Here is a 25,016-nt window from a genome sequence, read left to right on the forward strand (position 1 = left end):
ATACTGTAAAATCTCCATTCCCTCTCACTCCAGGGAAAGGACACTGTAAAATCTCTATTCCATCCCCACTCCAAGGGAAGGATACTGTAAAATCTCCATTTGATCCCCACTCCAGGGGAAGGATACTGTAAAATCTCCATTCCCAACACACTCCAGGGGAAGGATACTGTAAAATCTCCATTCCCTCCCAATCAGCTGGAACTCGGGAGGCAGAGAATAGATGGGGGCAGCGCCAGTCAGGTGGTATATACCGGATCTCCAAACTACTCAAAATTTCCACTCCCGGTTCTCCAGAACTGGTCAGAACCTGCTGAATACCACCTCTGCACCCCACCTAATCCCCAGTAACAGACATGTCTGCCAGAATCTATCCTGAATAATTCCATCAAAATGTTCCTTGTAGGGAAAAAAAATGTCAGAAGCACAAAGGCGCACTCCAGAGCATTTTAGGTGCAATGATCCCATTATCCCAAGACCATCTTAATCTAAAGATGGATCTTTAAAAACACTCTTGTTCACACGGAATGGGAGGAGACTGAAGAATGCGCCTATGTAGAACTACACTGTCTTCCCAATCTTGTCACCCCTGATGTACTTAAGCTTGATGCCGCACGTTACTTTCACTTCGGAGAGTCACAACATTTGTCAATCTGTGTTCCTAGGGTGCTAAAGTCCATGTGGCTTTGCTCCTTTCCGAACTCGTGATTTATACCGCTTCTCGGAGGTTTGTCAGCTTTGAGGATTCCAAGGAGAAGCAGAAATGCTACCAAAATAATTCCATCGGAGAGGTGAAAGGTCAGAAGCTCATCAGCCGGAGAGGTAATGTAGAAGTTTCAACCATGAACTAATATTTAAGTGAGCTGCATATTTCTCTATTTGTTTTGGAGCCAGTGTAGTTTTCCAAAGAGAATAAAAGTGCCTTGTGTTAGTTTATGAAGCTTTTCAATGTATTACGGGGATATATATTAAGATTCTTTTGTGTCAAATAACTCTGGGATTTATGGACACTTCCACGTAATTGTTGTGGGTAACAACACTGATGTGGCTTTTCAGTGCTACCTCTTCACATCCTGGAAATAAATTGTTTCAACTTGTACCCTCAAAACATTGCTATAGGGCACTGCACACCAGAACAACTAGACACAAGGACAGTTTCTCCCGAATGCCATCACTCTGCTAAACAACAATACTGCCAAATTATCTACTAAGACTGTATTGCTATTCTTCTTCCCATCCTTCCTAGTACCTATCTCTTTCCACTTATGACTGTAACCATGTTGCTTGTATCTTTAACATTTATATTGTTTTATTTATTTCCTAGTATAATTTGATTGCTTATTAGTAACATTTGACTATCAGTAAGTGTTGTATCTTATGATTCTTGATGAATATATTCTATTTTATTTTTCTTTATGTACACTGAGAGCATATGCCCCAAAGGCAAATTCCTGTGTGTCCAATCATACTTGGCCAATAAAGAATTCTATTCTATTCTATTCTGTTCTGTTCTGTTCTGTTCTGTTCTGTTCTGTTCTGTTCTGTTCCGTTCCATTCCGTTCCATTCTGTTCCATTCCATTCCATTCTATTCTGTATTCTCTTCTCTTCTCTTCTCTTCTCTTCTCTTCTCTTCTCTTCTCTTCTCTTCTCTTCTCTTCTCTTCTCTTCTCTTCTCTTCTCTTCTCTTCTCTTCTCTTCTCTTCTCTTCTCTTCCATTCTCTTCCATTCCATTCTATTCTATTCCAACCCATCCCTCTATTCTATTCTATTCTATTCTATTCTATTCTATTCTATTCTACTCTACTCTACTCTACTCTACTCTACTCTACTCTACTCTACTCTACTCCACTCCACTCCACTCCACTCCACTCCACTCCACTCCACTCCACTCCACTCCACTCCACTCCACTCCACTCCACTCCACTCCATTCCCATTCCCTTTCCCTTTCCCATTCCCATTCCCATTCCATTCCATTCCATTCCATTCCATTCCATTCCATTCCATTCCATTCCATTCCATTCTATTCTATTCTATTCTATTCTATTCTATTCTATTCTATTCTATTCTTTGTTCACCTCCCAATCTGGTCTCCAGTCCTGGGATCTCCCACTGGTTTTCATCTAAATGCTAACCAGGCCTGACTCTACTTGCCATTTTTTTTTTAAGATCAACCAAGTCAGTTAGACATTGTCACCTAATCTGGCAAGGCCGAAATATACTCTACTCCCTGATATTTACAGTAGAGGTAACCTCAAGGCTTCTCAATTTTTCTACCTCCCTCCCTCCTACTACCTAAACTGGAATAAATCTTGCAAATAGAACTTCCTACAGTTGGCTTAATCATGTCATTTTTCTTGTTCTGAAGTGGATCTTCACACAGAATGAGGTCCACGATGCTTGCAGCGATATGGATCATAGCAAAATATTTGGGAGAGTTGGCTGCCAGGATAGTTGGCCTTTTTTGAAATTATCCAGTGAACGCAAAGATAGAGAAACTGGGTGGACAATTTATCTGAATTTCTTCAGAGAAAGGAGACATTCTCCATCAATTTCAGACCCCTTCCTACCGAGGATAGCTCTCTTACCGAAAAAAACCCTCAAAACAATAAGCAATAGGAAGAGTTTCCTCTTGATGTCTTCCCTGGGGCTTTAATGAAATCATGAGAAGACAGGTTGACTGCTCACATTTACCCTTGCTCACCTCGGAGAGAAGGAAGTGCAAGAAGATCCATAACAATCCTCCTGAAATTCTCTTAATTTAATTGCTGCTAAATCAATCTAGCTTCTTCGTGGCTAAACTACTTTCAGGTGTATTGTGCCTTTGAGTCATTGTTGACTCCTGATGACTGGACTAACCCCTGCAATTTACTCGGCAAGATTTGTGGAAGTGATTTACCTTTCCTAGAGCTGAGAGAGAATGATTGGCCCAAGGTCACCTAACTGACTTTCATGCCTAACATGGGACTAGAACTCACAGACTCCTGATGATTGATGCAAAGTCATCCAGATGCTTAAGGCAGGACTAGAATTCACAGTCTTCCAGTTTCTAGACTAGTGCCTTAACTACTACCCCAAACTGGCTATGGTGTTCTCCCCCTCCCAAAAAGCAGGTAGCACAGAGGTGGGTTGTCAATTTTTCTACTTCTGGTTTGGGCGTGCTCCTGTGTGCTATTGGGTGTGTGTACGATGCTTCTGCACATGTGCAGAAGCATCTGGGCGGAGCCTCCCACTGGGGCCACTACCGGTTCGCTCGATCCAGGCCGAACCGGTAGCAACCCACCTTTGATGCAGCATAAATACATATTGGGAATTTTTTGTCAGCATACACAATCTCCCTTTTAAAACATTATCCGCTTGTTCTATTTGCTTTTTTAAAAATGGTCTGCAGGCTTTTGCACACTTATTTATTTTATTTAAAATATTTACATATTGCTTCTCATTGCAAAAAAAAAAACAACCTTAGCGATAATCGGAAAGTAGGTCAAAACAGTTGAGAGGAGCATTCTTTGAAACAATGCAAAAATATGCATAATAAAAGAAGCAATAAAAGAAGCAGTGAACCAATAACACAGAGCAACCGCAGCAGTAACAAAAAATGTTAGGCGTATTTCTTTGCAATAACTTTTTGAACATTTTTTTTTTTTTGCAGCTCCTGATTTTGTCTCACACACAGTCCGCTTCCTTACAAGAATCTACCCCAAGGGAACCAGAACAGACTCTTCAAATTATGATCCTCAAGAATTTTGGAATGTCGGAAGTCAGCTGGGTAGGTCCCTTAGATTCTTTTTTCTAAAATTTATTTTATTTTAATTCAAACATCACCTTCCAGTAAACAGTGTGTCGTCTGGATACAGACATTTTGTGCAAATATGTCACATGTGGATACTCCCGGGAGGGTCAGGGAGAGGTGGGCGAGGCCATCCAGTCCTTGCAGCAAGCGGTTCAGCGAACCAGATGCAAATTAGCATCCGATTCACCCGAACTGGTGTGAACCTGCTGAATCCCACCCCTGGATTTGTGCCTCTTCGGGAGACAGTCATTGTTTGAAAAGTGGGCAAAAATACTGAACAACCTTTAGCTACAACTGTGGCTTACTGCTAAAGAGACCTGTAAGTTCAAAGGGACAGTGGAGCCTGGATATCTGAGTTCACATATCCTACTCAGTTGTGATTTGCTTATTCAGTTAATTACAGTTGGCTGAGTTCACATGAAATATGTATTATGATAGGACTGGATCTAGAACAGCAGTGAGATGGGCAGAGACGAGACAAATCTCACTGTGTGGACAACTTTATATAGAAACTCAGGCTGTGTTGTAGCTTTTATGTGCATTTCTAACTGTGAAAGCTTTCTTTGAAGGCAAGGCTATAAGTACACTCGACTCAGAGGTGTCTGCGAGGAAGCCAGGAGAGTAAATTAAGAAATAGGCATGACAACCATTATCACACAAATTCCACAATCTACATACTTGCATTGACCATTGAAATGCAAATAAGTAAAGGCAATATTGCATCTCTGCACAAGGAGTTCAAACCAATCAACCCTAAAGCAAATCAACCCTGACTGTCCTTTGGAAAGAGAGATGTGGAAGCTCAAATAATTTGGCCACCAAATGAGAATAGAGGACTTATTGGAAAAGACACTCACTGGGAAAAACTGAAGGCAAAAGCAGGAGGACAGCAAAAGAGGAGATGGTTAGATAGTGTCATCAATGCAGTGGACATGAGCTTGAACAGGGAGATAATGGAGGACAAGGGGCCTTGCATTCTATGGTCCATGGGTCGTGAAGAGTTGGATTAGCAACTGAACAACAACAATAACATCACTGCACACAATCCATTTTGACATCACTGGGGTTGACTGTAGATGCACTGTCTGAGAATTATACACACACACACATATACTGTACTGTACACACACACACATATGGGTCTCCCTTCATTTATGTGTGTGTGTGTGTGTATCTGCAGTATATACTGTATATGTGTGTGTCATTGGTGGGATACGACCGATACGCCCTGGTACGGGCGTACCGGTGCCTGCTGGGAGCACCAGGTACCGTTCCAGTATGGTGCTCCGAATGGCCCACCTGCCTGCCCGCACTTTTTACCTGTATTTGAGCTGTTCGGGGCTTCCACGCACATGCACGGAGCGTTCGGTGCCTGAGCGATGTTCCGCTGAACAGCTGGAGCATCGTAGAGGCATCGCAGAGCGTCATGGGTGGTAAGTATGCATGCATGTGCTGTGCGCGTGTGCTGCGCACATTCATGTGGTGGACTCCTGGCCCCGTTGCACCATACCGGTTGCAACAGGTTCCAGAACCAACAACAGGTGTGTGTGTGTGTGCACATGTGTGTGAACACGCTCTCCTATTCACAGTGTCAGAGAAAGCAATTGGAAGTATCCACTTTCAACTTTCACGTTTTCCAGGTTAACCTAGAATTCTGGGAAATGAAGTCCACCATCCCAGAAGTGCATCAGGGTAGAAAAACATGATTGTTCTGATTATAGCAAATATACTCCTGTGAGAAAATTAAAAACCCCTGATGTTCACTTTCTGCAACAGTAGTTCTGAGTTAGTAAATACTAGAGTGCAGGCCTTCCAAACAACTGTATTTGTTCTTTTCACATAAAGGGAAAGAGACCCAGTATGATATACAGTCATCAAGATACCAAACTAGAAACTGGGAGATTGTGAATTCTAGTTCCCACCTTATGCATGAAGCCATCAAGGTGATCTTAGGCAGGTCATTCTCTTTAAGCCAGTGGTTCTCAATCTTCCCAATGCCGTGACCCTTTAATATAGTTCCTTACATTGTGGTGACCCTCAACCATAATATTGGTGTCTCGGTTCCTAAGACCATCGAAAATATGTGTTTTCTGATGGTCTTAGGCGACCCCTGTGAAAGGGTCATTTGACCCCCAAAGGGGTCCTGACCCACAGGTTGAGAACCACTGCTTTAAGCCGTAGGAAATAAACAAGGACAAACCACTTCCAAAATGTTGCCAAGTCCAGGCACTTCCCATTCACTTCAGGAATCAACACCGACTTAAGGCACCCATCCACACAAGATAAACGTATTGTGTGGATTCCGATCCCTGTTTTTTTTAATCTACAGCAGCTGGTGGGAGTCTTGCCTGAGAAGAGGGTGACAGGTAAATGCCACCCTTTCCTGTTGCGTTCAACAATCATTGCTTTATTTTCGCCCTTAATGGTCTTGCTGTAGCGCATAACAAAAGATAAATTGTTCTATTTTATGATGTGAACTCTGCGACACCAAAAGCTTTGATGAACTGCACTGTATCCTCATATACATTTTCCTAGCATGAAAAGAACATTAATTGCAGGTTGCTCAGGACTGGGGAAGCCTGTCTTGCAGAAAATTGGATGTTTGTGAAATACCAACAGAGGCACCAGAACAAATTATTGATACCTAGGGAAGGTGTGACTTCAGTTCTTTTATGAACTGAAACGAAGGATCTCAATCAGCGAGTGGTTTTCCTTTGGAGATACGATGATTTGATAGTAATGTAGTCTTTTGATAGTGACCTGTTCTGACCCCTTCCTCTGTCCAGTAACGAAAGCCGAGACAAGCGTACAATGGAATGTCCTTTAATTAACAAAACCAGAATCTTGGTGGCTGAAAGCCAAATAAACAAATAGATAAGGACCTTGGCAGCAATGCAAACAAACTCTGGCAGCAATCCAGCCTGCCAAGTTTGTTTCTCTTTAGTCCCAAATGTTGACTTCTGCAAGAAGGGCGTGGCACAAGCAGTCTCTTTTATAGTCTGGGAGAGGAGCTTAATGACCATCAGCTGAGCGTAATTACCTCCTGTAATTACGTAGTTGTTCTTGATGCCGAGTAGCCCTTTGACGGCGTGCATCCCGGAACAACTCACAGTTGGATTCTGGATCACTCTCTCTTGCTCCTCCCCACTGATCCCAGGCTCAGCCACCACCTGGTGGCCAACCAGTCTCTCTGTGCCCTGTTCAGAGTCAGAACCCTGTCCAGGGTCCTCCACATCCTCCAGGGACGACTCATAGGGCCCCTCGCTGTCGGAGTCTGGTGGCAGCTCCAACGGCTCCTGCCGGGCCACAACAGTGACCTATTATTTTCAGGCATCCCTGGCCTTGCCTGCTTCAACATGGAGTTTAACCCTTCCAATTCACAATTTATATTCAAAATCAAAAATAAAGGGAACAAAGTGACTCTTGAAAGAAAAAAAAACAAAATATAATCCAAAATAAACAAGCAATTGCAAGCACAATCATAGGAAGGACACTTGATTCTACATCCCCGAAGAGCAGGGGTGTCAAAAACTCATGTCATCACAGTGGTGTCATGTGGGGTATTGGGACCTTCCCCCCTTCACTAAACCAGGCATGGGCTTGGCCCATGGGCAAGGAGTTTGACAGCCCTGTTGAAGAGGATGTAGGTTGCTGGGATGAGAATTCACCAGAATAACAGAGTTGGAAGCAGTGGTGGGTTTCAAAATTTTTTGGAACCTCTTCTGTAGGTGGGGCCTGCTTTCCGGGTCCACTGGTGGAACCTCTTCTAACTGGCTTGGTAGATTTGACGAACCGGTTCTACCGAATAGGTGCAAACTGGTAGCAACCCACCTCTGGTTGGAAGGGACCTTGGAGGACTCTCTTTGCAGCTTTGAACAAAATCTTGCAATGCTCGCAATCAGAAATATATTTTGCAGAATCCTGGCTGAATACTATTGTAGTTGTTGCATAGACAGTGTCATACATTCTAACCATGAATTCTGACACACAATTAAAGGAGAATGAGCTTTGTTTGATAATTGCAGACTCCTGGGAGAAGGATGAAAGGGGCATGGATTTAAAAGGCTAAGAGATGGCAGTATGGATCAGTGATGAACTGGATTTTCTTAAGCAAAGTGATGGAGATTGTGAAATAGATTCATATCCATTAGAACAGGGGTCTCCAACCTTGGCCACTTGAAGACTTGTGGACTTTAATTCCCAGAATTCCTCAGCCAGCTTTGCTGGCTGAGGAATTCTGGGAGTTGAAGTCCACAAGTCTTCAAATGACCAAGACTGGAGACCCCTGCATTAGAAGACAGATGTTAAGACATTTTGTGGTCCAACAATCCCGTACAAAAACTTTCTGAACGAATGTTGTGTAGATATCCACAACAGAATTCTATGAGATGCAATTGTTTGGAAATATCTCAATTATAATTTTAAGGGGAAAAAAAACAATTATTAAGAAGCAATTGAAGATATTTTGCTCCTGGACAGATCAGATAGAATGATTGCAGGGATTTATGATAGATTAGAAACAGTTGTGGACTTCCTGCGTGCGAAATACAATAATAGATTGTGAACGAGGCTTTGAAGTTTAGGTCCTTTGTCGAGTACCTATTAACTCCCCCCCCCCCCAGGAGATAGATGGGAGGTCAAATAACTTGGGTAAATAGAGCTATAAAAAGTAAAGGTTCCCCTGGCAGATATGTGCTAGTCGTTCCCAACTCTAGGGGGCGGTGCTAGCGGAAGAGCCAGCGCTGTCTGAAGACGTCTCCATGGTCATGTGGACGGCATGACTAAATGTCAAAGGTGCACAGAGCACTGTTACCTTCCCATCAAAGTGGTCCCTATTTATCTACTTGCATTTCCCCCCCAATCTGCTAGGTTGGCAGAAGCTGGGACCAGTTAAGGGAGCTCACTCCATTACGCAGCACTAGGGATTCGAACTGCCGAACTGCTGACCTTTCTGATCAACAAGCTCAGCATCTTAGCCCCCGATCCACCACGTCTCTGTAAATAGAGCTGTAGAACTTTATAAATTGTAGACCTGTTTTGCAAGGGAGGGGAGGACGACTATTACTTTTGAAATATACTTTTCAATATTTAACTAGGGGAGATCATTTATATGTATTTTGGGGGGGTTTATGGACAATTAATTGTTTTTCTTAGTTTTGATTTGTTTTTGTTTCCTTTTTTTCTGTTGAAGGTTTGTATTTTAACTTTGGAATTTAAATTTAAAAATAAAATAAAAAAGAGAAGCATGTTTCACTTTATTCATTTTTTCCTACAGTGGCCTTAAATTTCCAAACACCTGGTGTGCAGATGGATTTACTCATTGGAAAATTTTTGGACAATGGAGGCTCTGGTTATCTTTTGAAACCAGAATTCTTGAGAAGAAGAGACTCTGCTTTTGACCCATTTAATGTGGGTGATAGGTATAATCCCATTACGCTAACAATAAAGGTAAGGCAGTGTCATGGAAACTTCAACCTATATAAGCTACAATTTCTTGATATCATGAAGTGAGCGACCATCAGAACATTTGACTAGAAAAATCTGAGAAAGTTACTGTATTTTTGGAGTGAATCGGTCCGAACCAGCAGAATACCACCTCTGATACAGACTACAGACCAAGAGAGTTGGAAGGGACCTTGGAGATCCTCTGGTGCAAACTCCTGCTCAAGCAGGAGACCCAGACAAATGGCTGTCCAATCTTTGCTTAAAAGCTGCCAGTGATGGAGTATCTACCCACCATCTGGAGGCAAGCCATTCCACTAATTAATAGCTCTCACTTCCAGAAAATTTCTCTTTAGTTCTAGGCTGCATCTCTCTCTTCTGACCTAGGCTTCCTGATAAAGCAATAGTTAGACTTATATACCGCTTCATAGGGCTTCATAGGGCTTTCAGCCCTCTCTAAGCGGTTTACAGAGTCAGCATATTGCCCCCAACAACAATCCGGGTCCTCATTTTACCCACCTTGGAAGGATGGAAGGCTGAGTCAACCTTGAGCCTGGTGGGATTTGAACAGCCGAACTGCTGAACTGCAGTCAGCTGAAGTAGCCTGCAGTGCTGCATTTAACCACTGCGCCACTTCGGCTCTTGCATAAATCACACGCACAGTCCCAAAAAATACCTCTTTTATTTAAATGAATTATGGTCATTCACAGCCCTTAATGGTTCACAAAGTCTGTGAAAAGTCCGACAGATGTCTGCCACAGTCTTTCAGGGTAACGCTGATAAGCAACGCCCACATTTATCTCCCTTGAAACGCTGCCAGAGACCTAGCTGCCAATTAGTTTTGCAAGGCCAAATGGATCACAGAGTCAAATGGAGCTTCTCAGAGTTTGAATTGACCAGAATGAACAAAATTGCTTCCTGCAAAGACTCGCGTCTGTTTGCTCCCTTTTTATGTCTTAAGGGAGGGGCCAATCATCTCCAAGCCTTACTCCTGAGTTGCCCTTTTTGTCTTAATTTTTCTTGCCTTCTGGAAGCTCTGCGCATGCACACAGTGGGAACAGGCTCACATTGTTCTTCTGCCTTGCTGATGTCAGACTCCGGAAACAGCACATAACTACCAGATGGCCTTGTCCCCCTCTCTGCCTCTGATGCAGAGCCCTCGTCTGAGCCTTCCCCAGACTCCAGGACTGGCCCATGTTCCTCCACAACCTCCTCACTGTCCGACTCTGCTGCCAGCTCCTCAGGCCACTGGCGGACCACAACACTCTCTTTGATGAGCTTCCATATGTTACTTCTTGCTCTGCCCTCAAGTTTAGAGAGTAAATCTATTCATTTATTCAGCTGATACTTAATTCTTTTAGAAACTGAGGGAATAATTTTAGTTGGCATATTTGGCTTCACCCTGTTGTAAAGCATCCAGATAGTGAAGAATTGTCATCAGAACAAGATTGCTAATTCTTTACCAATGAATGGCTTTGCTTGCACAATACACTGAACTGAAAGTAGCAAACCATGCTTCAATCAATGCCTAAAACAGATGTTTAGCTTGTAGCTCAATATATCTCATAATTGATTAAAAACAGTTTTTAATGGTTAAGTTAACCATTAGAACCTGTTTGATATAGTGGTTTAAGAAGCCAGGCTACACAGTTGGAGACTATAGATCCCAGTCTTGCCATACGCACAAAGCCAGCTGGGAGGCTTTGAGCCAGATGTTCTCTCTCAACTCCAGGGAGAAAAAAGCAATGGGAAATTATTTCTGAAAATGCTTTCAAGAAAACTGCAGGGAATGGAGTTGCCCAGAGTCAAGATTGATTTGAAGGTGCAAAAAGAACATTCAAACATTCAAAGAATAGTAATAGCGAGAACACTGATGTATCTGGGATTGGCCATAGTAATTGGGTAGGTATTTTGGTGGGCGTGGCCCATTTCTGCACTTCCGGAACTTCCAGGACGCTCATTTTCCTTCCTTCCTGAGCCTCCACACAGGCCCTGCACTTACCTCACATCCAAAACAGGCTGTGTGGAGACTCCTGGGAGGGGAGGGGTGGGTGGGGCCAGCCAGCGGTAGGATTTGGAGGTTCTCCGAACCAGCCATAACGTTAGCTATGGGTTCTCCCGAACCTGGGCAAACCCATAGCAGCCCATCTCTGCACATGCCCCAATCAGGTCACAGGCCCAGACCCTCCATGCCCCACAAGGTGCTGGTGAGAGTGTCCTTGGCTCCCAGAAGAAAGAATGTTATTTTGGCTGCATATTTCTTCAGCTATCTTCCTCCCTCCCCTTTCCACAATTCTATCCGGCAATTCACTTCAGGCAACCTTGAAGACATTCCAAGATGGCTCCAGGGTTGACACCTTCTGCTTTTGTCTCACCCTGGCCACAAATGAGACTAAGTCATCCTTATCAGAGCTGGTCCATCTTCTTCTACCTTATTCCAGCCCTATCTAAGGACTATCTCCATGTGTACAAAATCTGTTTGGCTTTTGTGACCTTGGAAGGGTGTCAGATGCCTGTCAGTGACTGGGAATTGAGTCAATATAGGTCAGAGAGGAACTAGCAATGGCAACAACTCATTTCATGCTGGTACTGTCACTTATTTTACTCAAGGATGGGCACACAGTTTTTCATCTCTGCAGTAGGCAAAGGACATTAAGTATTTTCTCTCCAGATAATTTCTCTGCTTTTCCTGATCTCCTTCTTAAGAGGTTTATGACCAACCTCTGAAAAATTTATGCTTTATACTGCACTGATGAGACCACATTTGGAATCCTGCATCCACTTCTGGTCACTGCAACACAAAAAATATGTTGAGACTATAGAAAGAATATAGAGAAGAGAAAGAAAGACTATTAGGATGCTGGATACTAAACTATATGAAGAACCATTGAGGGAACTAGGTATGTCTAATGAAGAGAAGGACTAGGGATCATATGATAGCAGTCTTCCAGTACTATTCACGAAGCACCTGAGATTAGAGGTAATGGGTGGAAGCTCATTAAAGAGAGATCAAACCTAGAACTAAGGAGAAATTTTCCGACAGAACAATGGAATGCATTACCTCTAGAATTTCTGAGTGCTCCATCACTCAAGGTATCCAACAAGAAACTGGACAGCTATTCATCTGGAATGATACAGGATCTCCTTCCCGAGCCAGGGGTTAGACTAGAAGACTCCAAGGTCCCTTCTAACCCTATTGTTCTATGTTTTGTGTACAATTCCCAAAATCAATTGAAAAATATTCTGAAGAATTGTGTTGAATTATTTCAAGCAGAATAGCCAACAGGTGGCATGTACTATTGAACTGCTACATGGTCACATATTCATCTGTTTTATGGAACATACTTTTGATCCAGGATGTTCCTATGTTGGATTCATTTTGTGTGTTATTTTTATGGTTCACTTTTGTTTTAAACAATTAAATCGCCTATCATGAACATTTTCTCCTTTCCGCATCATTTAATGAAGGAATCCTGTTGTCAGAATCAATAGGTTTTTCTATAACATTGATTCCAGGGTACAACCTTCTTAGAATATATTAAGCTGATTGTTAAAATGTGAAAGACATGGGAGATTTGAAGATTATTACATCACTGAGAACCCCATTATATGCAACATTAAATCACCTCAGCCCAAATGAAAATAGAGTATCCACCTACAGGTATCCTCCTTTGGAGACTACCTTGTTTAGCGATTCCCTTATTAAGTGTCCATTTGTGGACAGTGATGAACAATTTTATGACCAATCCTCACACTAACAACTTCACAGGTCTGAAAACCAAAGGAAAGCTGAAGTAAGTTTGTAAGCTTTCACTTACCAATCATTTGGCTCAGAGGTGGGTTCCTACCAGTTCGCACCTATTCGGTAGAACCGGTTCGACAAATCTACCGAACCGGTTAGAAGAGGTTCCACCAGGCGGCCCGGAAAGCAGGCCACACCTACAGAAGAAGTTCCAAAATTTTTTGAAACCCACCACTGATTTGCCTTATCAAATTATTATTTATTTTATTTTATTTATTTCTTTTGTCAAGCGTGTATAAGATAATAGATGTAAGTATATACAAGAGTATGAATACATGAAATGGATACGAATGAATGAAGTTGTTAGGACAAGGATGATAGGCACATTGGTGCCCTTATGCACGCCCCTTACAGACCTCTTAGGAATGGGATGAGGTCAAAAGTAGACAGTCTTAGGTTAAACTTATGGGGATTTGGGGAAGAAACCACAGAGTCAGGTAGTGCATTCCAGGTGTTGACCACTCTGTTGCTGAAGTCTTATTTTCTGCAATCGAGTTTGGAGCGATTTACCATAAGTTTGTATCTATTGTGTGTTCATGTATTGTTGTGGTTGAAGCTGAAGTAGTCATTGACAGGTAGAACATTGTAGTAGATAATTTTATGTACTACACTTAGGTCAGACCAAAGGCGGCGTAGTTCTAAGTTGTCTAAGCCCAAAATTTCAAATCTGGTGGCATAAGGTATTCTGTTGCAAGCAGAGGAGTGGAGGACTCTTCTCATGAAATTCTCTGGACTTGCTCAATTGTGTTAATGTCTGATATGCAGTGCGTGTTCCAGACAGATAAGCTGTATTCGAGAATTGGTCTAGCAAATCTTTTGAATGCTATGGTTAGTAATACAGTGTTACCAGAGAAGAAGCTACACAGGATTAGGTTAACAACTCTTAATGCCTTTTTGGCAATGTTGTTACAATAGGCTCTGGCACTTAGTTCATTAGAGATCAAATACTCCAAGGTCCTTGACAGGGTTATTAGTTATCATTCCCAATTGTTGTCACTAAATGAGAACTACTTTGAAATACGATTTGAAACTTGAAACTTGATTCAAGAAATGTATAGATGGCCCATCATTTGATATTGTATTAGCTTACAACAATAAAACAGTATAGAGTATAAAAAACAGACTGCAAAGTAAATCAACCTTAACCTACCATTTAAATAAACCATTAAAAATAGTTCACATGATATGGATTGTGGGATCAATGCAGTGGTGGGATTCAGCCAGTTCGCACCTATTCGGGAGAACCGGTTATTAACTTTCTAAGCAGACCGGAGAACCGGTTGTTGGAAGAAATCTTATTTTGGTTTTTTTCCACTTTACAGGGCTAATCCTGTAAGGAAGGCAGGAAGGAAACATTCTGGTGTTGTTTCTAGCCTAATCTTTATTGCCCTGCTTACAGAAATTGCCTTTCTGGTTAACCCTTATTACATTGTAACAGCTAAGGCAAAGCACCCATCGATGTGAGTGATGTTGAGTTGGCCACGCCCACCCAGTCACATGACCACTGAGCCATGCCTACCCACCTGGTCATTAGGCAGAGAACCGGTTGTTATGAATCCCACCACTGGATCAATGAAATGCACAACCTAATCCCTTACTGCATCCAGTTTTACATGGACCAAACTTCTATCCCAGGCTTGAAAAACAGTAGCTAAGGGGGCAGTGATGGGGATGAACTGCCCCCTAAATTAGGAATGTGGGTGGGGCAAGATTTCAGAGGAGACTTGCAAGACTGATGTCAGCCTTTTGACGTAGAACAGACAGGAAACATAATATGAGTTGAACAATATTTATTGTAAGGTTATATTAACTGAATCTTTCAAGTCTGAAAGAGCTTCTCCCCTCCTATTGTCTTTATAGCACACAAAACTAGGGAGGGTTTCTTCTGAGCCTCTTGTCCTTCCCACATTCCCGCTGTGGGCTCAGCTGCCTTTTATCTAACTGTTCCCTGAGTTATGTCTCCTTGCCCTGCAGGGATGGGTTCCGGCTTCTGTTACTCCCGGATTGCTCGGGGACGTGCTTCATGCCCACGCATGCTTGATGCATGCTGTGCATGCATGCACAGTAGTAAAAAAATAGCTTCTGCGCATGTGCAAAAGCAAAAAAACAAGATGGCGGCATCTATGGCGCTGTCGATAGAACTGGTTTGGGGGCGTGGCTAGCTGAGTTACTACCTACTTGGCCGAACCAGTCCGAACCGGTAGGAACCCATCTCTGTTGCCCTGTCTCCCAACGTCATTCCCAGGTACCATGATATCCACCAAACTCTCGCTTGCAGGAAACAGAGAGAGAGTAAGGCACTATTGATTATGTGAATTCTGGGTTCACTTTTATCTTCACATGGCTGGTGGGAGGGGATACATCTATCCATGTATGAAACCCCTCCCCCCCCAGGATTGTGGGAGATGACCAATCTGAGTTCAAGGGTGGGATAAATGCATCATCAATTTGGAGTCTTCAATCAATTTTCAAGTTTCAAATTGTGTTTCAAAGCTAAATATTATTATACCGGTGGTCCTCATTTAGCGACTACAGTTGAGAATGATAACTATGCCCCCATAAGAGACCAAACTCGTCCCCCCTCCACTGAAGTCCGCTGACTCTTATCTGGTGCCATTTTGCCTTGACCATTAGTAGATCGGATTCTTGTATATAGAGAGCATGAAATAGACTGGTAGTTCTTTTGAACTGTACCCTCACTCCTGATTTCTTGTGCCTGGTAACAATTGGATAATTAGTTCTGCACTGATGTAATCCAGCATTACTATAAGGATGCATACCGACATATAAACCTCTTTTCTCCAGATTATTAGTGGCTATCAGCTACCTCCAAGTAACCTCTCCAAAAGTAACAAGGCTGATCCTTTAGTCAAAATAGAAATTCATGGTGTTCCAACAGATATGACAAAACGACAGACTTCTGTCATAAAGAATAATGGTAAGTTGAATGAAATAGAAAGTTTTAAGAGTTAATTCAATAATCTGTAAAACCTATCAGAGTTAAGAATGCATGGAACTCTCTTAACTTCTGTCGGTTACAATATTGCCTATATTACCTTATTTTTCTATTATATCAAATGTTCTTCAGATTATTTTTATTAATAGGGGCTTTCAAATGCATAATCTTTTTGTAAATGGTTTACACAGAACTTTCTGTAATACATACTATTTACAATATATAAATGTACATACTAACAACAATACACAGTTGTTACAATTATAATTATTATTTATTCATTAAATTTCTAATGAATTCTATATCTATAATGCATGGCTATTATTAATACTCACTTTTGTATGCAACTTTCAGCAACAGGATTGATTTTAACCCAATTACAAATATTTTTACTGTAATGCATCATATTACAATACAAAGTCTGTAACATTGTACAAACATAATGTTCACAAATGGAAGAAGTTTTTGTGCATAACATTTCCGAAGACATCCACATTTTAAAAAATTTGGATGATGAGCAGAGGAGAAGAGATATAAAATTTATAAATGTATAGGTGCCATATCTTTTGCAATAAGAGGGGTTGGTGTTGTTTTTTTTTAAAAAAAAAATCCATGATCAAAGTTGCTATTTGTTGTTATGCCAAAAAGTTGAAACGTCTTAAAGAACAACTGAACAATGAGTCATAAATACAAATTATTTTATGTTACCATAGATTACGCCTTTTATCTATGCACGCAATGAAAGTAGTTTAACACTTGACAGTCTTTAAAATATATAGTGAAATTTGTACCTCTTACACAGACCTAAATTACGCGAGAATATCCACACAAAAAATCCCCAATTCATTAAGATGAAGCCTCTACAAAAAAAAGAATATGCTGGAATAAAAAAAAATGCATATTAGGCCATAATTTTGTAAATTTCTTAATATTGCATTAAGAAAGAAAATTACAGAATGGGATGGAGAGGAGGAAGGAAGGAAGTAGAGAAGGAAGGGAGGGAGAAAAGAAAAGAAAGAGAAAACAAGGTGGTGTCATAGCAGGTGCGAAGGATGGTAAACAAAGCATTTCAAACTATACCTTATAACCTTTCAAATTGAATAATAATAATAATAATAATAATAATATAAGAATGGCAAAGAAAAAGAATAATTATGTGAATGTATATCTATAACTGTATGTAAGGGAATAAATAACAGTAAAAATATAAAGTATAATATAGGTAAATAATATTTGGTCATAAGTAGCTAAGTATAAATAAATAAAGAATTGTACATAAAAATGGATAACGAACAAGGAGATTATGAATGCAAGATAGAAATGTATAGTAGGGAAAATACTAACTGCAAATAAACCGATTCGGATCTGCGGTATGATATACAATGGAACATATTGTTCCTATGTTGTTTTTAAGTTATGTGTTTGTTTCTGTTGTTGTGCTTATGTGTTTAAAATAAAAATTTATTAAAAATTAAAAAAGAAAAAAGAAAGAAAATTACAATACAGGTACTCCTTACAATCATAATGGGATCAAAATTTCCATCCTAACCAAGGTGGTTGTTAAGTGAATTACACTCAATTTTACAACCTTTTCTGCACAGTTGATAAGCCTATCATGCGGTCATTAAGCAAATCCGACTTCCCCTCTGACTTTATTTCTCAGAAACCAACTGGAAAGGTTGCAATTGATAATCACATCACCCCAGGATGCCGCAACTATTAAAAATTCATGTTCTTGAATGTTTATCATGTGACCATGGAGATGTAAGGATCGGTTGTAAAGCACTTTTTAAAGTGCTGTTGTCTTTGAATGGTCACTGAATGAATGATTGTAAATTGAGGACTATCTATATCCATATTTTAGGAAAATATCTGAGCAGAGGGAGTATTCAGCCGGTTAGGACCAGTTCACCGAAACAGATAGCGCCCAACCACCAGCCTCGGTTCTATGCCATCTTATTTAGGCCTATTTGTGAGGCTGGGCACATGCGCAGAAGACTGGGCACACATGTATTCAAGGGGGTGAAGCAGGAGCATGTGGGGCAAACCAGTGGTAACAAAATGTGAAACCCACCGCTGACATTGAGAATATGTTGGAAAAAGAACAGACATGCACACAAACATATGATTTTTTGCTAGCTTTCTTGGAAAATTAAATTAGTACAGAATGGGGACATACGAACATTCAGTTTCTTTTTCATATGGCTGACCGTGACATTGGTGAATATCTATTGCTTGTAAACTGCCCAAAGTCTTTTTTAGATGGGTGCCTTCAAAAATGTTTTAAATAAATAAATGGAATATGATTGAAGTGATTAGATAGGTGTCCCAATAGAATCGGATTTAGGGTGTTCTATATACTGTATTTTTCAAACTATAAGACGCACCAAGATTTTGAAGATGTAAATTTTTTTTTAAAAAAGTTTGTGCACTCTGCAGGCCTCCCAATCCCTCAGCATGCCTCGTTTTTTGTGAAAAGTGAGAGTTTTATGAGAGTTTGAGAGGCCTACAAAGTGCTCCCATTTTTTTGCTCATTTTTGCCCTCCCCAGCCCCCAGGAGCACTTTGCAGGCCTCCCAAAGCCTATGCACGTCCAAGGGGGTGGGGTTTCAGGAAGCCAAAAATGCTGTATTCAGTGTATAAGGTGCACCCAGATTTTCACCCTCTTTTTTTGGGGAAAAAAATCTTATACTCTGAAAAATACGGTACATCGTTATATTATATACTTCACCTGAATTTTGCTTCCTTATGCCATTCAATTGCTTTTGAGTCAGTACATTCATGCATTAAAAAAAAAATAAGACGATGCAGGTATTGCAAAGTATTATTTCTCCTTGGAGACAAGATATCTTCTGTAAACATCTGCAGAAGTCCCAATATTTAAAAAATCTCTTGGGTTTTAATTGAACTCTTTTGGGTTGTTTTTTTTAGACGTCAGGTTTAACAAAAAAATATATTGAAGAACGATGTAGGTTCTGAAATAGGGACGAAGGGGGAAAAAGGTGTCCTCAACACTCAGAGCACCTCTCGTGATTCAGGTTGAAACTGTTAACAAGAGTTTTCTCTCCTGCTTATTTCAGCTTTGAACCCTAGATGGAACGAGACATTCACCTTTACTGTCAAAGTTCCAGATCTTGCCTTAATACGCTTCATAGTAGAAGATCAGATGGCAGTTCTTGCCAATGACTTCCTTGGCCAATTTACTTTGCCACTTTTGAGCATGAATAAAGGTAAGACCATTATTTTCTGACTAATGAGAGATGACAAGCAGTTGCCTGCCCAAGGTACCACGTAAGGTAAGGAGAATTGTCATCTGTAGGAGAAAACCTGGCAGCACAATATTTGATTTTAAAGCCCTACCAATAATGTCTATGGAGGTTCTCCATCATCCAAGGTCATGGTTGTCCCAAAGGTGCTTTTTTCCCCCCAAGATGCAACTGGACTTTCTTTGAGTTTCCTTGAAGACATTTCGGTTCTCATCCAAGAAGCTTCTTCAGCAAAGACAGCAAAGTCCACATTCTGGACAGACAGCACTGCTGGTTTGAAAGAGGGGTCAAAGAGGTCGTCTACATTAAATTTGGAGAATGGATACTCCCTCTTCTTTGTGGCAACCCCTGAGATATTGGAACACTGCTATCATGTCTCCCCTAGTCCTTCTTTTCATTAAACTAGACATACCTTATAATACATATCGCAACCAAGGGAAGAGAAACTATACTCTGAATTTAGAGAATAGGAAAATGTCAAACCACATTTAATACACAGACATTGTTTTAATGTGGAGCCTTCTGAAGTCAAACTAGTTTCCAGTTTCCAGCCATCAATGATCCCTCCAGGAGCTGCAGGAAAACAGAACATCTCCCTTTTTCAAATGCAGGTTATAAAATATTACTTTGAATCTAACATTACATACACAGCCCAATAAAATAGCCATTGAAATGCTCAGATATATTCCATGCTAGCTTTTGAGGCCCTTAACCATAATAATAATAATAATAATAATAATAATAATAATAATAATAATAATAATAATAATAATAATAATAATAATAATAATAAAATAAAAGTTGACAGTGGACAGAACAAAGATATGTCACAGGTAAAAAGGACGGAGCATGGTTTGAATATTTTTAAATTTACAAAAGGAGGGGATTAAACTCAGATTCCCTTTGTTATCCTTTGCTGCCTTTCTTGATTACACTGGAACTTCAGTTATGTGGTGGCAGTTTGGTACAGTGGTCAATGCATCAAGACTAGAAAGTGGGAGGCCTTGAGTTCTAGTCCCACCTCAGCCATGAAAGCCTGCTGGGTAACCTTGGGCCAATCACCCTCACTCAGTCCAATCTACCTCAAACACAGGGGCGGGCTTCAAAAATTTTAGCAAGGGGTTCTCTACCCGGTTGCTGGGTGGGTGTAGCCATGGTGGGCATGGCCTAGTCAGCCTTTTGCACCACAGCAGGGGGTGTGTTTTGACCCTCCTCAGGCTCTGGAGGTTTTCCTCAAGGCCCCGGGAGGGCAAAAATGGCCTCCTCAGGCTCTGGAGCAGTGGTGGGTTCCAGCCGGTATGGCCATACTGTTAGTAGCTGGGAGCAGCGGCCACTGTACCTGTATGGTGGCTTTTTGCCCCACCCACCAGCCCACTTTCCATACCTGTTTTTAAAGCTACTGGCTAATTGTGCATGCATGCACAGTGTGCGGTGCCTGCGCAATCTGTGACAAGCAACTGGGTGTCGCAGGAGCAATGGAGTGCGTATGCGCGTGCAGTGTGCATGCCCGAGAAGGATGCCCGGCCCTATGTGCAGTGTACTGGTAGCAACGGGGAGAGGAACCCAAAACTGTTCCAGAGGCACTCGGGAGGCCAGAAATTACAGTAGGCCCATTTTTCACCCTCCCCGAGCCTCTGCCTGGGCCTTGCACTTACCTGCATCCAAAACAGGCTGCGTGGGGACTCCTGGGAGGGGAGGGGAGGGGTGGGCAGGGCCAGCCAGGAGTGGGATTTTGTGGTTCTGTGAAGCTCACAGAATCTTAGCTAGAGGTTAACCCTTACAAACCCCTAGCAGCCCACCCCTGCCAGGGTTGTTGTGGACAAAATAGGAGAAAGATGTGTTGAATAGTTTTACCACATGGACTTATTTGTAAACATAATAAGGTGGGATACAAACAAACAAACAAACAAACAAATGCCTTTATGTCTATACAAATCACAGTACACACTTATTACCGGTAATTTTCACATTTAAGCCTCTACATAAATTCTGAATTAGATTGAAGCCTGATTGCTTTACGTATACCATGACTTGTTTGGAGGATTTAAAGGAACCAAAGTCAGATTTAGATAAGAGAAGATAGTGTTTTAAATGAATTTAAGTTTGTGTTGATGGGGATCAGTCATGTTCTCTACTTCATTGCTTCTGTCATTACAAACTTGCAAGAAGCATAACGTTCTATTTGTAAAATATTTTCCTGGGTGCAATATTGCATGCACGTCATCATAAAATATCCAAAGAAATATTAAGCTATATTTCACACTGCATGAAGCATCATGAAATATTTAGACTCTAATGAGATGACAAACTTGGTGGGCTGTCAGGGAATATCTATGTGTTATTATGGAAGGAGAAAACATCTATTTCTCAATAAACAGAGCACCTAAAGTCAATGATAAAATATATACTTGTGTACGTCTGCATGAAGTTAGTCAGAGAAAACAGAAAGCGGAGGATTTTCTCAAAAATCTATCTCAAATTGATCTCTGCTCTTGTTGAAACCACACAAAGAGGAACAATTGGTTAAAATTTTGTAAAAATGCGTAGTTCTTTCTGAGGAAGTGTCTTTTTGCATGGGCCACAGTGTGCATGTAAGGCATACTCCAGATAACATAAGAATAGAATAGAATAGAATAGAATAGAATAGAATAGAATAGAATAGAGTAGAGTAGAGTAGAGTAGAGTAGAGTAGAGTAGAGTAGAGTAGAGTAGAGTAGAGTAGAGTAGCGTGGGATCAAATAGAATGAATAGAATAGAATAGAATTCTTTATTTGGCCAAGTCCCTTCTAGCACTGATGATGATACCTGTGGATAATGAAACATCTGCAAGAAAACAACCAAGCTCAGAGAGCACCAAGGAACCCATAAGATATTTTTTGTTCATTTTGCCCGGTTGGATAATTATTCTTATTTAGTGTGAGAGACACAACCTGCATGGATACTGTAATAATAAGTTTATCAATGCAGAAGCTAAACACAGAATATTAGGCAGTTGGTTGCTAGAATCAGACTGCTGATCCATCTAGTTCACTAAGTCAATGTGGATGGTAAGTCTTTTCTACTGTTGCCTCTTGCTTGACATCCTTGCATTGTTGTCATCTTGGTTTTCTTTTTTCAGGTTATCGCCATGTTCCGTTGGTCTCCAAACTTGGAGTTACCCTCAAGCCTGCCTCTCTGTTTGTCTACATATGGTACTTTCAACAGTAATGTCATCGCCTGCTCTTCCATCTCTGTGTTTTAATAAAGCAACCATGGTCCAAGCAGGTGATACCTTCTACTTTTTAATAGAAGAGCTAAGCGTTTATAGTACTTGAAGTACTAGGTCTATGGAATAGGTATGTGTTGGTGTGTGTGTGTGTTTAATTGTTGTTAAGCTTTATAGTATCTCCCTCCACTATAAATTGAGGTATCTTGGTAGCTCAGTGGTTAACTTGTTGAGCTTGGAGCGATTAAGATGCTAGAAAGGTTCGAGACCTGAGCGCCAAGTGACGGGTGAGCTCCTGGCTTTGCCCAGCTCCTGTCAGCCTAGCAGTTTGAAAGCATGTAAATGTGAGTAGATAAATAGGTACCACGGTAGCACAGTGGCTAGAATGCAGTACTGCAGGCTACTTCTGCTGACTCCTGGCTGCCAGCACTCTGGCAGTTCGAATCTCAGCAGGCTCAAGGTTGACTCATCCTTCCGAGGTTGGTAAAATGAGAACTCTGATTGTTGGGGGCAATATGCTGACTCTTTAAACTGCTTAGAGAGGGCTGTAAAGCACTGTGAAGTGGTATATAAGTCTAAATGCTATTGCTATTGCTACATCTCTGGTGGGAAGATAATAACACTCCATGATGTCATGTCAGCCATATGACTACAGAAATGTCTTCAGACAGCACTGGTCCAATGGTCTTGAAATTTAGATGAGGATCTACCCCTATAGTTGGCAACAGAGTAAAATCTGCAGGGACTTTTTTTTACCTTTTTTTACCACCATAAACTGCCCCTCTAGTTTGCCCCCCATTTGCATGATGATGTCCTCTTCTCTTTCCAAAGAAATATCTGCTCCAAAATTGGCATCATATAAATATGATGAATAATGTTTTGGAACTGTTGAATAAATGGAATCTGGAGAAGAATGTGGCAGAGCAACATAAAAATAGCCTGCTAGATGAGGCCAAGGCCCATCTTAATCAATTATTTTATTCTCCCAATGGCCACCAAGATGACTGTGAGGTGATCATAAGCAGGAGTTGGAGACAACTCAAGATTATTCTTTTCTCGGTATCACTTAAAAATGGCTGCCAGTTATTTTATTAATCAATCTCCAGGACACATTTAGTAAACATTAAAAAATTTTTTTGGGAGAAGCAGAGTGTCAACTGTCCGATTAGTGAACCCAATATGGAAACACTCTCAGGTGCTTTGAATTCCCAAAAGTAAAACTTTATTGGATACACCATTTTGGTACTGAAGAGTCAAAACCAACTCTGGTTTTCCCGTGTAAAAGCACAGAAGTTAAATAATAGCTTCCCTTTCTCTCCACCCCTGGGTGATCACATTGACCAATTATGAGATGTCCTTTTGTTATGGGAACAATCCATCTCTTTCTCAAGCACTTGCAGAGGTGACCTTGATGGCTGTTAGGCTCTCACATTCCACGCACACATTCTCAGCATCCTGTTTCTCCTATCCCTCCCCCAGTTCATTAGCAAGTTGAAAAGCATTAAGGTTTGAAAGAAGCAATGTGGTTTAATCTTAACAGGTGTGAATGGAGGTCAAAAAGTCATGATGGCATCTGAAACCATCTGAAGGACACTCCAGTCCTCTAATCATCTTTATTGCTCTTCTTTGCACTCTTTCTAGAGTCTCAACAACTTTTTTTATATTATGATAACCAAAACTGGATAGTTTGGTCTTACCAAGGCATTATAAAGTGGTATTATCACTGAAATGACTCTTTTTGAGTAGAACTCCATTTCCAAAATCACAATGCCATCAATTGCTGCATGTCCAAGACAAGTCTGTCAACTCTTTGCCTTTGATAATTTACTATCCAATTCACAAGGGTTTGGTTATTATCTTTTTCTTCTAACAGACAACTTGGTGCCAAAGTGTGTGTATTTCCTTGTAGGCTGAGCTAATACATCTTTAGGTGGTTCTTTAGCAAGCCGGCAAATATAATTGTTTTTCTTCCATTGTTAAAAAGGAGATCTAAAACAAATCCAACATGTATACACAGTGATCACACTATTTCTTTTGGGAATGTTAGGAAGCAGAAAGGGACTAAGAAATAATTAGCCATAGACATTAAAGGATGAAAAAGAGTAAAGAAATTTAACTATATCTAGTTTCCTAGAGAGCTCCATGTCATATCCACATATTGATTCACACATAATTGTTTTTCTGAGTTAAACTGATCTATTCTACCTCTTTTTGAACTTCTCCGTAACTCCATTCAACCAGATTTATTAATCTTCCCCCTCTTCCTTTTTCCTTCATGTTTTTTTTTTAAATTCAACCCTTACTTATTCTCTTTGAATTAAAATTAGATTGAATATTCTCTCATATGGTCAAACTGCATACTATCTTTGAACTGGTCATTTTTGTGTCCAGTCCAAAGTAAATCAGAACCCATTCATTTTTTATTCCTTCCCTCATTTGATCACACTACTCCTATTACACACACACACACACACACACACACACACACACAGTTTACAAGAATTCCATATGGTAATCTGACCTATTAAAAAAAAACACAGCTAAAATAATGAAAGGA

General features: G+C 40.8%; 1 protein-coding gene across 1 annotated transcript in view; it reads left to right on the plus strand.

Moving 5' to 3' along the window:
• Positions 1-22,514, plus strand: part of LOC148044037 (1-phosphatidylinositol 4,5-bisphosphate phosphodiesterase zeta-1-like) — a 64,422-nt gene extending 41,908 nt beyond the window's left edge. Inside the window, exons 8-13 of the mRNA XM_087722461.1 lie at positions 663-819; positions 3,649-3,765; positions 9,065-9,237; positions 15,839-15,971; positions 19,069-19,218; positions 22,373-22,514. Of these exons, the coding sequence (XP_087578587.1) occupies positions 663-819; positions 3,649-3,765; positions 9,065-9,237; positions 15,839-15,971; positions 19,069-19,218; positions 22,373-22,461 (819 nt within the window). The 3' untranslated portion in view covers positions 22,462-22,514. The remainder of the gene's footprint in view (positions 1-662; positions 820-3,648; positions 3,766-9,064; positions 9,238-15,838; positions 15,972-19,068; positions 19,219-22,372) is intronic.
• The last annotated feature ends 2,502 nt before the right edge of the window (positions 22,515-25,016 follow it).

This window comes from Thamnophis sirtalis, unplaced genomic scaffold (assembly GCF_051295495.1).
Source record: "Thamnophis sirtalis isolate CommonGarterSnake01/CBP01778 unplaced genomic scaffold, rThaSir2_p1.2 scaffold_9, whole genome shotgun sequence".
NCBI lineage: Eukaryota > Metazoa > Chordata > Lepidosauria > Squamata > Natricidae > Thamnophis > Thamnophis sirtalis.